This window comes from Mustela erminea, chromosome 14 (genome assembly GCF_009829155.1).
Source record: "Mustela erminea isolate mMusErm1 chromosome 14, mMusErm1.Pri, whole genome shotgun sequence".
NCBI classification, from domain to species: domain Eukaryota; kingdom Metazoa; phylum Chordata; class Mammalia; order Carnivora; family Mustelidae; genus Mustela; species Mustela erminea.
In genome coordinates, this window is record NC_045627.1 from 75,135,970 (window position 1) to 75,150,960 (window position 14,991).

The 14,991-nt window shown below is 46.9% G+C and overlaps 1 protein-coding gene across 47 annotated transcripts in view; it reads left to right on the forward strand.

Moving 5' to 3' along the window:
- Positions 1-14,991, forward strand: part of TCF7L2 (transcription factor 7 like 2) — a 195,918-nt gene that overhangs the window by 109,468 nt on the left and 71,459 nt on the right. For 20 of the 47 annotated variants that reach the window (XM_032312801.1, XM_032312789.1, XM_032312790.1 and 17 more), the window contains one exon: positions 13,234-13,377. The exons of 23 other annotated variants lie outside the window; for them this stretch is intronic. In XM_032312801.1, coding sequence (XP_032168692.1) covers positions 13,234-13,377 — 144 coding nt within the window. The remainder of the gene's footprint in view (positions 1-13,233; positions 13,378-14,991) is intronic. 4 more of the 47 variants (XM_032312791.1, XM_032312799.1, XM_032312825.1 and 1 more) reach the window with 1 other exon arrangement.

Here is a 14,991-nt window from a genome sequence, read left to right on the forward strand (position 1 = left end):
TGTGGACCCTCGGATGTGGGTGACTGGCAGTGTTTCCATAGGGCCGAGCCCAGTGCAGGGTTGCATAGGGTCCCGCACTCTCCACTTGGTGGGGTGTGTGTGTCTGTCTTCGAAGCAGGTGCCTTTCCAGGCTGCAACCCTGACAGTGAGCAGAGGCTCCCTTTCCCTTTGGGATCTATCGAGAAAGAACTGTCGAGTTATCCCTGTGCCAACCCTGAAAGCCAGGTTTTGATGTGATCACGAAAGTATCTAGATTTAAAGAGTCACAAGATGTTCCCCACTCTTCCCTTCGGAGCTGCTTCCGGCCCCGTTTCCATTCTCTGGAGCCTCCCGACCTGTAGGCTTTGGCATGCGTCACTGAGGCAGACTGCTGCCCGTCCCTGTGGCCTGGGTGACTGCGGGCGGGAGCTGCTGGCACCATGCCCAGAAGACAAAGCACGCCCCAGCCATGATGATGCGCTGTTGCCTTCCTCTGTTCTGGACCGGCAGCAGTGGGGGCTCACAATGGTTCTGGGATTCATACCCCTGCATCTGGTGTTGCTGTGCCCTCTTGGGGCCATCGCTGGTGGGCTGCTGTGGCTGGTCAGCAGGAGAGTGCTTACCTGTGGCATTTAGAGAGTGGTCAGCTTGACTGTCATCCCCCAAAGGTCAGCGGGGATGGTGAGGCTAGCACTTCCCTTCCTTGAGCACAGATGTCACCTCGGATCTCGTGGAGACTCTGACTCGCTTTATGCAGAACATTCCAGATTTATAAATCAGACTTCGGCTTCATTGTTTATACTACTTCCACTATTTGAAAGTAGTATAAAATAAGATTGTTTATTTTATAGGTCGGATTCTTTCATTAAGCAGATCAGAGGTAAAAATGTCATTGTTTTGCCAGCTGGCTATCCCGACTCTGCAAAGGTATTAGTTTGAATTTTCTTGAGGGACTAGATTATTTATTATAGATCAGCCGATTACCAAAGTTCCGTGATTTTAAAGAGATCTGAACGTAACTGGAACCCCTTCCTCCTTGCCTTAAGCTGCGTGCTAACCTCTTGCTAGTACTGTCACTTCCCGCATTAGTAAATGACAACATTAGGGACCATATTAAAAGCGTTGTAGGGCTCCCGGGACCTTGGATGTCACCAAAGGCTACATGCTAGTCACTGAGGTGCTCATGGGAACGATTGCTTCACTATGGTTTTCTGGGGATTTGAATGAGGGTTGGGTGATTTTGCTGTTCCTGCCACAATGATCTGGCTACTTTTTCAGGAGAGAGGCTCTGGATCAGTCCATGCCAGGGGAATGTTTTCCTGCCAGTTTCCTATAACTCGCTGGTTCTCAGCTGGGGCGATTCTGCTTCCCACGAGACATCTGATGATGTCTGGCTGCAATTTTGGTTGTCACAGCGGGGCAGGGGATGCTGCTGTCCTCCAGCAGGTAGTAGGGATGCTGTTAGGGCAGCCCCCACTGCCACAGTGGTCAGCTGTTGGTCGTGCTGAGGTGTGGAGGAGGTAAAGCTGATGCTTTGCCCTGAGTGATTATCGAGCAGCCATCCCTCCTGAAATGAAAGAACAGACACAGGCATAGGAAAGAAAGAAGATGTTAAAGTGAGTGGCAGACCAACTTGCAGATTTTAAGATATCCCCCCCGCCCATTATTTTATGTACTTAAAAAATATCTTGGAGGTTTACTAGCGTATTCTTAAAAAAAAAAAAAAAGATAAATACTACTCGAACATGAGTGGCTTCTCAGGCTTCATAGAGGCCTGCGACACAGAGCAGCCCTGTGGGCCATGTTCTGTGTGCTGTGGTCCAGTGGTGGGTTGGGATCCTGTATGGGGAGGAGAAGAGATCCTGTGAAATCCGTACGTTCACAGATCGTAAAACCCCCAGCTTCTACTCTTCTAATCATCTTTTGTTTTTCTTTTTGAAGTGAGGGATCCAAAGCAAATCATCTTGCTTCTCCTGAAATACTATCAGTTTTGTTTGTTTGTTTGTTTGCTTGTTTTTAAAGGTATGGTTCCAGATTACCTTCTAGAATTCCCGGTTTGCTTTCTAAATCGGGCTCGTAAAAGGAGTCCTCTATTGACAGTACATCATGAATTTCATGGCTCCTCCATGACATTTCTGGGGAAGTAAATGAAAGGTGTAAATTAAGAAAAGCAAGTGTTTGTGGTTCCCACTTTAACCTTCTGTTATGTTAAATGACTTTGTTGAAGAGGGCTGTCACTGCTCTTGAAAACTTGGGAAAATCCACAGCAAGCTGTGCCATTAGTTGCCTTTGGGAGCACAGGATGTTTGATGTGAAAATTATATGGCCACATCTAATTGGGTGTGTTTTCACCCCACCGGATATCAGCTCAAGAGATGGCTCTTCCCCCTCCCCTGCTTTTTGAGCTAAATTGTTTAACCTGAATTTCATGCTGTTGAGAATTGCATTGCAGTAATCCAAGTGCCGTTTTCAAATGTCTTTTGTTTAGGAGCATGTATGTATGACCGAGCCATGTACATTTCTAGACATCAGGCAAGAGCTGTTGTCGGTCCTTCCCTGATTTGGGGGATGATAAGGCCCATGACCGCTGCTCCCTGCCCAACCCTCCGCTTTACACTCCTCCCTGTGCCCTGCGGAAACCTAGCCAGCCCAGTGGAAAATAGGAAATAGGAGCTCTCTGGACCTCTGCTTCCTGTAAAATGGGAATAATAATTCTTATCCTGCCTGTTTCTCAGAGTTGTGTATTCATTTCAAATGAAGTGTGCTCAGAATTCAAAGAGAAAGCAGTCAGAGATAAGATAATGGCAGCTGTGCCAATTGAAACATCAAAAAATAAGTTTACTCACTTACCATGTAGTTCACCCATTTGAAGTGAATGATTTACTTTTTGTTTTGTTTTGTTTTGTTTTTTGTGTATTTACAGTTTTGCAACCTTAACCACAATTAATTTTAGGACATTTTTATCATCCCCCAAAGAAACTCCGCACCACGGGGTGCCTGGGTGGCTCAGTGGGTTAAAGCCTCTGCCTTTGACTCAGGTCATGATCCCAGAGTCCTGGGATCCAGCCCCACATGGGGCTCTCTGCTCAGCGGGGAGCCTGCTTCTCTCTAGCTCTCTGTCTGCCTCTCTGCCTACTTGTGATCCCTGTCTGTCAAAAAAATAAAATAAAATCTTAAAAAAAAAAAAAGGAAAGAAACGAAACTCCACACTGTCAACACTCCCCGTTTCCCCCAGTGCATCGGCCATCCCCTCTTCTGTTCTCTGTCTTCGTGGATTTGCCTCTTCCAGGCATTTCATACATTGGGAATTGAGCCAGATGTGGCCCTTGGTGACTGGCTACTTTCACTCAGCGTCATATTCTCAAGGTTCATCCGTGTTGGGGCACCCATCGATATTCGCTTACTTTCTTAGAGTCCAGTAATATTCCCTCATACGGATAGATCCCATTTGGTTGATCTGTCAGCTGATGGGAAACTTCGGAATTTTAAAAATACAAGCTAGACCTTGTGCTTTAATTTTCAAAACGAGCCCCTCGCTCTCATTGGACGTTAAGTGCTGTTATGGTAAACAGTCTTCTGGGGCAAAGATTTCCAAGTCTGTGAGTGGTCTTCATGTTAGAACAAACACTAACCTCAACGAATTCTTCTTGGAACCAAATACTGGGTAAAGATGACTGTAGAGTTCCTCTTCTCCCTGAAACACAAGGCTTTTTCAAGTGTAAAGGTAATAACTGTGTTGCTGGTGACTTTTTCTGTGACGGTATCTCCAGTGACTCAGGCCTGTTCCCCGATAGCGGGACTGTCTCCTCATTTTTTCCTCTGGTGTTCATCACTCAAATGGCATCCAAAAGATTGTGATCAGATGAGGTTATATCCAGCCTGGAGAGCCTTTTTTTTTTTTTTTTTTTTAAATGTATGTGTGGTTTGCTTGTTACTGTCTTGGTTGTTGGTTTTACCTGTGGTAAATATTTAGAGCCCCAGGTATGTTTACATTCTGGAAGTAGGGAAATACACTTGCTACAGATTCGCAACACTGGCTGCAGTTGGCCCTGGGGTTGGTGTGGCCAAGGGTGGAGTTTCTCTGGTCAGGGTACACCCGGCCTGGGTCCACTGCCTCGTCATTGATCCCGATCGCTAGTCTCCACTACCCGAGGGCATTAATATCCCTAAGTACGCGGAGGAGAAACTTTTCAAGGAAAACCTGAATTTTTTTTATCTTCTTTATTGGCTGCATGTGTGAGTCAGAGGAAGATGAATTTCACTTTAAGAAGCTTTTACACACTTCACAGCACTCACCCCAGCACATACCCTCCCCAATGTGCTGGGTGAGTGCTGTGAAGTGTGTAAACCTGGCGATTCACAGACCTGTACCCCTGGGGATAAAAATATATTATATGTTTATTTAAAAAAAAAAAAAAGAAGAAGAAGCAGGTAAACTTTAGTGGTCTTTGAGAGAACCCTGAGAAGTAATTGTTCTCTCAGAGCCGCCTAGGTGAGAATAAGTATGTGCTCGTTATTCTGGGCTCCAGTGTTAGCAGGTGCGCCCATCCGTTAGTGGTGGGAAGACATGGGCATAAGATGGGTTGACTCCTCCAGTTGGTGTGTGTGCTTTCTCTGTTGCTATATACACACGCATGCACACATGTAGTACACACAAATTTAGGATTTATTTTCCTCTCTCAAGACTCTTTTTTAAAAAAAACTTTTTTTAAAAGGTTTTATTTATTTATTTTTTTTGAAAGACAGAGATCACAAGTAGGCAGGCAGGCAGAGAGAGAGGAAGGAAAGCAGGCTCCCTGCTGAGCATACAGCCCGATGCGGGGCTCGATCTCAGGACCCTAAGATCATGACCTGAGCCGAAGGCAGAGGCTTTAACCCATGAGCCACCCAGGTGCCCCTCTCAAGACTCTTTTCACCCTTTTACTCACAAGGCATCTGACTCAGGCAGGGTCCACCTCGAGGAGAGCAAGGCTGCCTCCTGCCACATCAGCACAGCCCAGGCGTGGGCCCACCGGCGGCATACCGCTCAAGTAATCTGATTGGCAACAGCTTGATTCTTTCTGGGGGTGACAGAAAGGGGCCGGTGTCATTTTGGAACCAGGGGTATTCGTGAATGGAGCTGGCAAGCCATCCCCGAAATTCTTGCTTACCTTCCGGGTCTGAATGAGATGGCGTCATCGTGTGGTCCTGCCTGTGGGAATCCATTGTTGTGGAATATTTGTATCCTTCTATCCTGCCAGGGGGATCCCTCCTTTTATAATGTTTGGAGGGAACTTTTTGCCAACTATTTCAATTTACTATTAGTTTTTGTGTAATTGGGGAAGCGCTTTCATAAACACCGAGGAGGTTTAAATAACATTTTCTCCTAAATCTGCCCTCGTCTGCACAGTGACTCCGTTACCACACCAAGAGGACCCTCCGGAGTTTGATGTTGTCAGGAAACATATTAGCAGAAAATAGTATGGCTCTAATGCTAATAATTGGCTAGTGGGGATGAGAGAGGAAGGAGTGTAATTGGGGCTCCTGTGGCTAACAAGATGTGAATTATGAAAACGTTTCCAGGAGAGAGTCCAGGGTTGTTCCAGAATCCTGTTATTTGCATTTTAAAACATTTGGTCTCCACAGATAGGGAAGGAAGGTGCTGTTGATCAACACTGCTTTCTCTTTCAGAGCGAAGCACTCCCAGTTTCCCAAGTGGGAACGGGGTCCCCAGGCACACCCAGCCTCGTGTTGTCATTAACGGCCACGCTCGGTCCCATTTTGGCCGCTTGTCTCTGTAGGAGATACGTTGACTTCGAAGGAGACGAACAGCTAGTAGACAGTACAAGGCCCGTTCGGTTCCTCTGCGTCTCCTGCCTCCTCCATTCTGCACGGGGCTGCTCCTGGTCCCCGGGGACCTAATGGGGACCTGCATTCCTTCCCAAGTGCAGTCTGGGACAAGGAACTTAGCTTTAGTGGGAATCTTATTAAAGGCCAGTATCCCCCGCCCTCCATTAGCTGGATTCACACTGCTTTCTGCAGCCCGTGCTTCTGGGACCAGGCTTCTGCCTCCGGTTCTTCCGTAGTATAGACTTCTGGGTATGGTAGATGGGCTTATAGTGTAGGGCAGCACTTGGGAATCAGCTCCCGAGGAATTGCTGAGCATGGTTTTTCTTGAGCTCACTGGCATTTTGCTTGTCTGGGGAGATTGCACTGTAAAGGCAGGGGGGGATCCTAGGCGAGTAACGGAGGTGGAGGGCGGCTGCAGGGAGAAGCTTCACTTGCCACGTGCCGAGGTCATCATGGAACCTCCTCACTGACCGAGGCGGCAGACGGGAGAGCTACACCGGGCTCTGCTAGTGTCTGGGTATTCAGGGAATTAGGATGGCCTCAGAAAGGACTTCGTTGGGCATTCCAGCGATGTCTGTTGGAAATTCATTCATTTTTTTTTGCACGCCTTGGCTGATTTCCCAATATTGAGGGTAGCCATGTGACATTTTACCTTTCGTCCCAGTAAAGCCTAGACCTTCACTTATAAAGCTGATTTAGTGTTAATACCAGCTGAAAAGTAAAATAATCTCCCTTACTCAGAATTACCCAAGTAAGTTCTTATTACTTTTTCCCAAACTCTTTTCTTTTTTTTAAAGATTTTATTTATTTGTTAGAGAAAGAGAGAGAGAGAGCATGAGCAGGGGGACAAGGCAGAGGCAGAGGGAGAGGGAGAAGCAGGCTCCCCGCTGAGCAGGGAGCCCGACACAGGGCTCCATTGCAGGACCCCGGGGATCACGACCTGAGCTAAAGTCAGATGATTAACCTACTGAGCCACCCAGGTACCCCCTTTATTCCAAATTCTTTAAGGAACTATTTTACACCTATTTTTCCTTTGTTGTTTATGATACTGTATTGAAGGAAATACGTTTTATCTCCAGGCTCTCAATATCTGATATCTAGTAGTTTTTTTTCCCCCAGAAAACAAAACAGATTGACAAAATTTCTTTTTTGTCAAAAAGCATCTTTTGAATTGATGGTTCATATCACCATGGGTGATACCTTATCCCTAAAATATTTATCTGGTAAAAGAAAGCTTTACCATGCATGTGTTGTCTTTTCTTCTTGGGTGTCGCTTTCTTCAGTAAATAGGAGATAAGGGCCATGTCCAGAAGTCAAGGCACACTGGATTTGTACTTAGAGCCATTTGAGGACCCTGTGAGTTCCCCTCCTCTGCGTTCTGCTCGCCCCGCAGAATTAGAGCATGTTGGAGGCAGGCAGGGCCCGTAGAAGGCGCCCTCTAGTGGCCTGACGAACTGAGCCTTGGCAACGAGGGGCGCACAGCTAGTTAGTGGGAGATGGCCGTGACTCTGGGTTCCTACATCTGTCTCTGTAACTCGATGGAGAGGAGGTGACCTTTGCTTTGTAAAAAAGGCACATGAAAGGATGGACTTACCATTGGCTTCCTCTTCCCATTTTGCCTTCCATTTGGATCCTGGTCTTTCTCACCAAGATGAGGTCGTTGAGGGCCAAGGCAGACTTCATTTCTGCATCCCTTGCGTGTAGGAATGGGATCATGTTTTACCTCCCACCAGCTCTGAGCAGGGTGGCTCAGGGACACGGGTGCTGGCAAGGGAAGAAAGACTTGCTGTCCGTGAGCCGGCTGCTTGCCATTCCTGCCTGTAGGCCACAGTCGGCCATATTTGATGACACCCGCCTACCTCTGCTTGCGTGTGCATACCTGCGGGGATGCAGAGACCCAGAGACTCTCCCACTTTGTCCCTTGCACGTGCTCCCAGTTTTGAAACATAGTTGTGAAGAAAAGCTGTTGCTTTCCACTGGCCATGTCTGATCGTGTCCTGATTTGGCTTTACCTTTAATGACAAAAATGGCTGCTTGTCAGTAGCTCTGATTACATTTCTTGGCATCTGTGTTAAGTTATTTGACCACATATTTTGAATGTAATTATTTCTCACCAAAGTTACCTCACTTTCAGAGGTGAGAATTCTTGATGGCGCTTAGAGCTAGAACAGCACGACCTGTGCAGACCTGAGCTCTCTTTCCAAGGTGTCATATGTGTTTGTGGGCTTCGGTTGTTCGGTTGTTTGGTTGGATGGTTGGATGCATGGCCGCTATTGCTTGATTTCCCGTGTCCTTATTTGTACGCACGTGATATGTGAGTAAATGATAAAGAGACTGAAGATTTTACCCTCTTAGCAATTAAAAATTCGCCATTTTGCTCATTGGCTTCTTTAGTGGAATAGCTCTTCCCAGTGCCTTTTTCTCAAATGGATTTCTCTTTTTTTTTTTTTTAATTAAAGATTTTATTTATTTATTTATTTGAGAGAGAGAGGGAAAAGGGGGGGGTGAAGAGAAAACACAAGCAGGGGGAGGGGCAGAGGGAGAGGGAAAAGCAGATTCCCCACTGAGCAGGGAGCCCGATGCAGGACTCAATCCCTGTACCCCGAGATCATAACCTGAGCCAAAGGCATATGCCAACCAACTGAGTCACCCAGGTGTCCCTCAGATGGATTTCTAATTCTCCAAAGATGGAGAATTAGTTTCAAAATAAAATTCTTCCATGTTAAACATAGAACCCTGAACTCCTCATTTTTAAAGTCTGGGTTTTGCTTTCTTCTTTTCTGTATAATCCTGGCTAGGTCCTTTTATGTCTAGACTTAGAGATTTAAAAATAAAGATGATAAAGAATTTGATTATGTGATTTATAAGACCCATTATTTCACAATTCTCGTTTCTTTTGGAGACCCCTAAATAATCCTTTCCTTCCTGCCTAGGGGAGAAAACACATAAAAAACATAACCCAAATGTATTAGGGTTTCCTAGAGAAACAGAACCAGTGGTGTGTTTGTGTGTGTGTGTGTGCGTGTGTAATGAGATTTATTGTGAGAAATTGGCTCACACCATGTTGAAGACAGGCAAGTCCCAAGATCTGCAGGAGGCAAGCTAGAGATATGAGAGAGCTTGTGATGTAGTTCAGTCTGCATTTGAAGGCCTGGGAGCGAAGAGAGCTGATGATGGAGTTCATGTCCAAAGACTGCCAGGCTTGAAGACCCTGGAAGAGCCAACATTGCAGTTTGAGTCTGAAGGCATAGAAAAACCAGTGCTCCACTTGAAGGCAGCCGTCCGGCAGAAGTTGTCTCTCCTTTTGCGGGGAGGATCAGCCTTCAACAGATTGTGTGAGGCCCACCCACATGAGAGGGCATCAGTTTTATCAAGTCTGCCAGGGTTTGTTTGTTTTAGTTTTTGTTTTGTTTTATAGAGAGGGAGGGGGAGAGGCAGAGAGAGAAGGGGAGAGAGAATCTCAAGCAGGCTCCATCCACACTGAGAATGGAGCCTGACATGGGACTCAATCCCACCACCCTGAGATCACGACCTGAGCCAAGATCAAGAGGTAGATGCCTAAGTCACCCAGGCACCGCTAGTCTGTCAGTTTCAATGTTGAACTTGTCCAAAAATACAGAAATACTCGGAATAACGTTTGACCAAATATCTGGGCACCCTGTGGCACAGTCAGGTCGACACATAAAATTAACCATCACATCAAACATTTTTTTTCTTTCTTTTTTTTTTTTCCTTTTCACATCAAACTTTTTTCTGAGACAAAATTGGAAACTTCTTTTTCTTTCTGTCTAGAGGTAGGCTCAGAATTCTCCCGACAGCCAATAGCTGTTGGCCAAATTGGGTTTGAATAACATTATTTCATACACTGTCTTTGTCTCTGGAGCCTTTAGTATTTTTTAGGGTTTTTGTTTCTTCAGTGCTTTCAGCTCCTCCTTCTATAGTCCTTTCTTTTATTTTTCCTGCATGAAGCAAATTGTACTTTCTGGCCCATGGGGTTCCATTCTACTGTATTTAATATTTGAATACTGCCCAGCCACTTGCTGAAGGGGGCTCTAAGCTCAGGAAGGAACAAAATAGTAGAGTACACAAATATTGCCACAACTTTTTTGGTGACACATCTTGCTTCTTGATCCGTGTGGCTGTGCCCAGAACTGGTCAGCACACTGTGTCATCAGGTGTTGAGTCACCGGGGAGAATGAGACTTGCCATGCGCTCTGTCCGCTTTCTCTCCAGACATGCCTCGGCTTTAGACCTTCGCCTTCCGCAGGCGAAATGCCTCTCTCCAGGTCCTCTGTCACAAACAGGCGGTGTATCTGGAGAAGGCTAGGAGGCAGATTTGGTGCTACTAAGTCTTTGTGTCTCCTGCCTTCTGGAGGCCACATCTTAAAGTTGTTCAATGTGGCCAGTGGTGTCGGTGGCGCTAGAGGAGCAGGAGGACCGAATGTCAATTCCTGCAGATGTTGCTCAGGGTCCCTCTCCCTGTCCCAGACAGTGGCCGCAAGCCACAGTCATTCTTCTTTGAAAAAGTACCGCCTTATAACAACCCCCTCATTGTGCCAGGAGCATGAAACTATGAGGCCTTCATTTACTTTTCCTGGAGTGTCTCTAGTTCTTTCCATATTACCTCTTGATTCGTGGATGGACAGTTATTGAGGTCAGCCTGGCTTAGGTGACTAGCTTACTCTAGTCAGGACACCTCTTTCTCTTTCTCCTCAAACCCAACCCAAACTGGCCTGAGAAAAATGAGTATATTGGCTAAAATTGCACAGGTGACCTGCATCAGGCATGGCTGGATCCAGGGGCCCATTTACCAGGACACCATTTCTCTCCTTGGCCCTGGGTTGATGTCTCCTCATGAAAGCAGGTTGAAGTCCAGAGAGATCTTCTCTTCCCCCATAATTCTGAACCAGTGGTTGTGGTCAGGGGATGTAATATGCTGAGGACGGTTAGACTGAGGGGTCCATTCCACGTAAATAACATGGCTTGAGGGTCTGGTGGTACCCCCTAAACGATTCAAGGTACTACTACCAGAAAAAGCACGAATGGATGTTGAGCAGGAAACTCAGTGGATGTCTGCTTTCCCATCTTTAAGATCCGTTGGAGAGTTTTGTATTTATTAGGCGAGACTCTGCTACAATTCTTTCCCCCTTGCAAAATTATTTCATATTTGCAGATACATTTGAACTTGTTTAGAAGGCATATTTTACCCTCCAAACTTCGAGGTGGCTTGGAGGACTTCACATGGTGCACAAAGATTGGAAATGGATATTTAAAGAAATGAGAAGAAAGAAAAAAAGAAAAGCAGGGTAGGCCGGGAAGGAGAGAGGAGGACAATGGTAATCTCACACATCTCCAAACCGGGAGCGCCTGCAGAATTGGTTGAAGTGACGTGCAGATTTGGCTCTGAGATTCCTCTATCTGGATCTTAGATTGGAGTGGGGGTGTGCGCGCTTCTTGTCCTCACAAGCCACAGGCCCCTCTGGGAGTATAGACCCCGAGGAAAGGCCATGGGAAGATAATAAAGATGCTGTGGTCTCTGGTAACCTTAGATACATTTCTTCTCCAAACTCCTCTGGGGCTCTTGCCCTTGGGAGCCTTGCCTCTTTGCTCTCAGCACTGGATTAGAAAGCAAAGAGGGACTTAAACCCCTGTATTGCTGGGTTCCATCCAGGAACAACTGGAAGTTTAAACCATGTCACCTCTGGTGGGAGACAGGAAGGTGAGTCACCACTGTGACAAGGCAGAATAGGATTACCTTAGTTGTAAAGCTGGGCTGATCTTGAAAATGGGCTTCTGCTTGCTTAATGACTCACATTCCTGTTTACAAGTGAGCGCTGTGGAGAAATGTAGAGTGGGAGGTTCTGTTTCCCAGACGGAGACCAGAGACCTCTGGCCATGGGCAACCAGGGCTTCCTCTGAGGGCTTGGGCTGCCCTTTCTGGGGGCAGACCTTCGGCTTCCAGCAATGGTAGCTTTCCAAGTCCAGACAGGGACAGCTGCAGCCAGCTAGGGACCTGGGGTAGCCCCATTTTGCTGGCCACATGGCCCCTTCCCTCTTTGGGAGTTCATGTGGCTTTTGAAAACCACCCTGATACCCCCATCACCCCACTATGGGAGAACCAGGTAATATGGTGACCGTGTAGTTTGTTCTGGAAATGTGGTTGCTGTTTTGTAGGATTTGTCCTTTATTCCCATCGATTTCCTATCTCCCAGAGTCTTTAGCATCCACTATGCTCATTCTCCTGCTCTTGGGTGAATATCAGAACACAAGATAATTTTGTGCTCCATCTCATATTCTTAATCCTGAGTTCTATTATTTGGGATTAAAAAGGGTGAAGAATTTATTCATGGCATTTTTTTCCCTCATATAAACCCTTTAAAAACTAGAATAAAGAAGTCATACATCCATACAAAGGACACAGACATTTTCCTTTCTAAAAGACAATTAGAATGATATTTCTTTGTTGTGAAATAGCCCCTCTTGGATCCCAGGTCTCTCTTTATACCCCTAAATTCTCTATCCTATTGGTAGTGCAGTAGTCAATATCTGGACGGGCAACCGAGTCTACACAGCAGCACCGTGAGTTGATTGAGACCTGGTCCATATTCCCCGTCTGCCATTTACTCGCTGTGTGACCTTGGGCATGCTCCTTAACGTCTCTGAGTCAGTTTCCTCCTCTGTAAAATGGGCACATACCTACCTCACAGGGTGGTTGTGAGGAGCTGCGGAACAACACGCACGTTCCCGTCGAAAGCCCCGAGCAGAGTAGGCAGGCAATGAACCAAAGCCATGGGCGTGCTCGAGCCCCAGCTGTGCTGAAATTCAGTGTGGCTCCTGCTTCTTGCACACTCAAAGTGTGTGCAGCCAGATGTTTCCCAGGGGTCCCGGGATGGAAGTGTGGTCACCTCTCTGAAAAATGGCAGTCCAGCAGAGGGGAAGGTGACTAGACAGGTCCCCAGATAGCTCTAGAATTGGGTTGAACCATTTGTGATTGGATTTTTGTAGGGTAGAAATACCAGCAGTATCACAGGGCTTAAATTCATAGAAGATTCAGTAAGGTAAGTTGAGAGAGAGAGAGAGAGAGAGAGGGAATGCCGGCCAGCTGACTCGCTGGAGGCTTAGAGCCATCAGCGGCTGAGTCTGCTGGGGGAAGGATGGGCAGAGGTGGGGACAGCGGGCAGGGCTGCAGCAGAAACACTGCATAGAGGAGGCTGTGTTTAAGATGTTGCTAGAGGGGACCCCCAAGCTGGAAGGCAGGGAGGTGGAAGTGTCCTGGGGTCACATTGGAATGCATCGTCCTCCTTGCTTGGAGTTTGTAGACAAGCGTGGAGTCAGGGAAGAAAGTCAGGCTGGGGGCCATGAATGCCTTGGTGACTGCGTCCCCTCCCTCCCAAGCCTCACTCTGTTCCCCTTTCTTCCTGGCAGCAGTGCCCCCTCCCTTGCTGCACTCAGGGACATGACTGTCAGCACTTCTACCCCCCCTCAGACTTCACTGTCAGCACTCAAGTCTTCAGGGACATGAAAAGGAGCCACTCCTTACACAAGGTTGGGGAGCCCTGGTGTTTGGAGGTAGGTCTCGGAGCAGAATGACGGTATGAGATGAGCTAGCTCTGAAATGAAACCACCCATCCAAAGTTTACCTCGCGCTAGGGCAGGGCCCACGCGCCATGGCCTCTGAATTCCTGTCAGGTAGCTGTCGGGTGCCATGATGTCTGGGTGTCGTGATCACGAATAGGTTTATCATCACCATAAGAATGCTGGTTTATGAGGAGAGGGTGGAGGGTGGTGCCCCTTTGATTCCCCAGGGGCCCGGCTCCCTGGAAAGCCCACACGTGGACCAGTGTCATGGGTAGCTTCTGTGAGAAGGATGAACAGTATGTCATCCTGTTAAACTTGACCCCCAGGAAATGATTTCCTGGCACCTTTCACATAGCTCCCAGGGGGAAATAGAAGTTATTACCTCAATTTTGCCTTTGTTCGTAGTTACTTAGAACTTACAGTTTCTCTTGGAGACTTCAGGGTGCTAAGAAATGCTCAGTCCTCTGCAGTGGTACCTTCCTGAGGCAGCTGTGAATGGCTTTTCTCACAGACGTGGCTGTCCAAGGACAGGAGGCATTGTTAATTTCCTTTAAATAATTCAATACGATGTCAATACCCCACATTGCTCCATGCTTGGGAGTGATAGTTCTCTTCAAATTAGCAGTCCCGAAGAAGAAAGACTGTGTAGAACATGCTTTCGTTCTCAGAAAAGCAAAAGTCAACACAGATAAAAAAAAATTTTTGAAGGAACTCTTTAGACTTAAATGGCAGATGATTCAGTATTAATGCTAGCTTTTTTTTTTTTAAAGAAAAAAAATGAATATTTAAGAGCCAAATTAGTGAGACTTATGCCTTTTGAAAACATTTGTAGTGTACCTACTATATGCTATATGTTGGGCATTAGGGCTTAATACTGGGATGTGTTTCTTTCTCACCATTCCTGTGTCTAAACTCTAGAAATATTTCACAGAATTGGAATTGGACCTTCCCGTAGTTTTGTATTTTCTTCTCATTGATGTGACCCCAAGGATGCTTCTGCACACTACACCGTGTCTGAATTCTGGTCAATGACTTCGGGTGTTGGTGTCTTGAGGAAATCTTCCTATGTTGTGGCCCCCTCTTCAGCCAGATGGGAATAAAACGGAAGATGTTTCTGGTCTCTTTGGAAACCCTCCTTCTTCCTCCTGTGATGGTGCCTGTACTCAGATTTCCTGGAGCCGGTGATGCAGAAAGCTCGTGTCCTTTGATGGGTCTGGGTGTGACGGGCCAGGGAGGCCTTCTTCTGTGCAGCAGCCATGGCCTGAGAGAAGCCTTTTCTCTGGAGCTGCCTGCCCCATGGTCCAGCTTGTGACAAGTATAGTTAGCTGTTCTTTGGACCATGGGTGATAAGGCCGTGCCACACACAGCTCTCCCTCTGCCGGGGCCCAGCAAATGGTAACTCATTAATCTTTGGTTAGAGTTATGAGGTAGATAAAGGAGAACCAGGCACCCATTCTGTGTATGAGGAAAATAAAACAGGAAGATCGGGTTTCTTCCTTATAACCCAAGATCCGCAGGCGCCACTTAGATCCCTGACGCTGGTGACTCTGTTCACTTCGCAGCTTGGCCTTCAGGACATGGAAACATCTTCGGGGGAAGCACCAG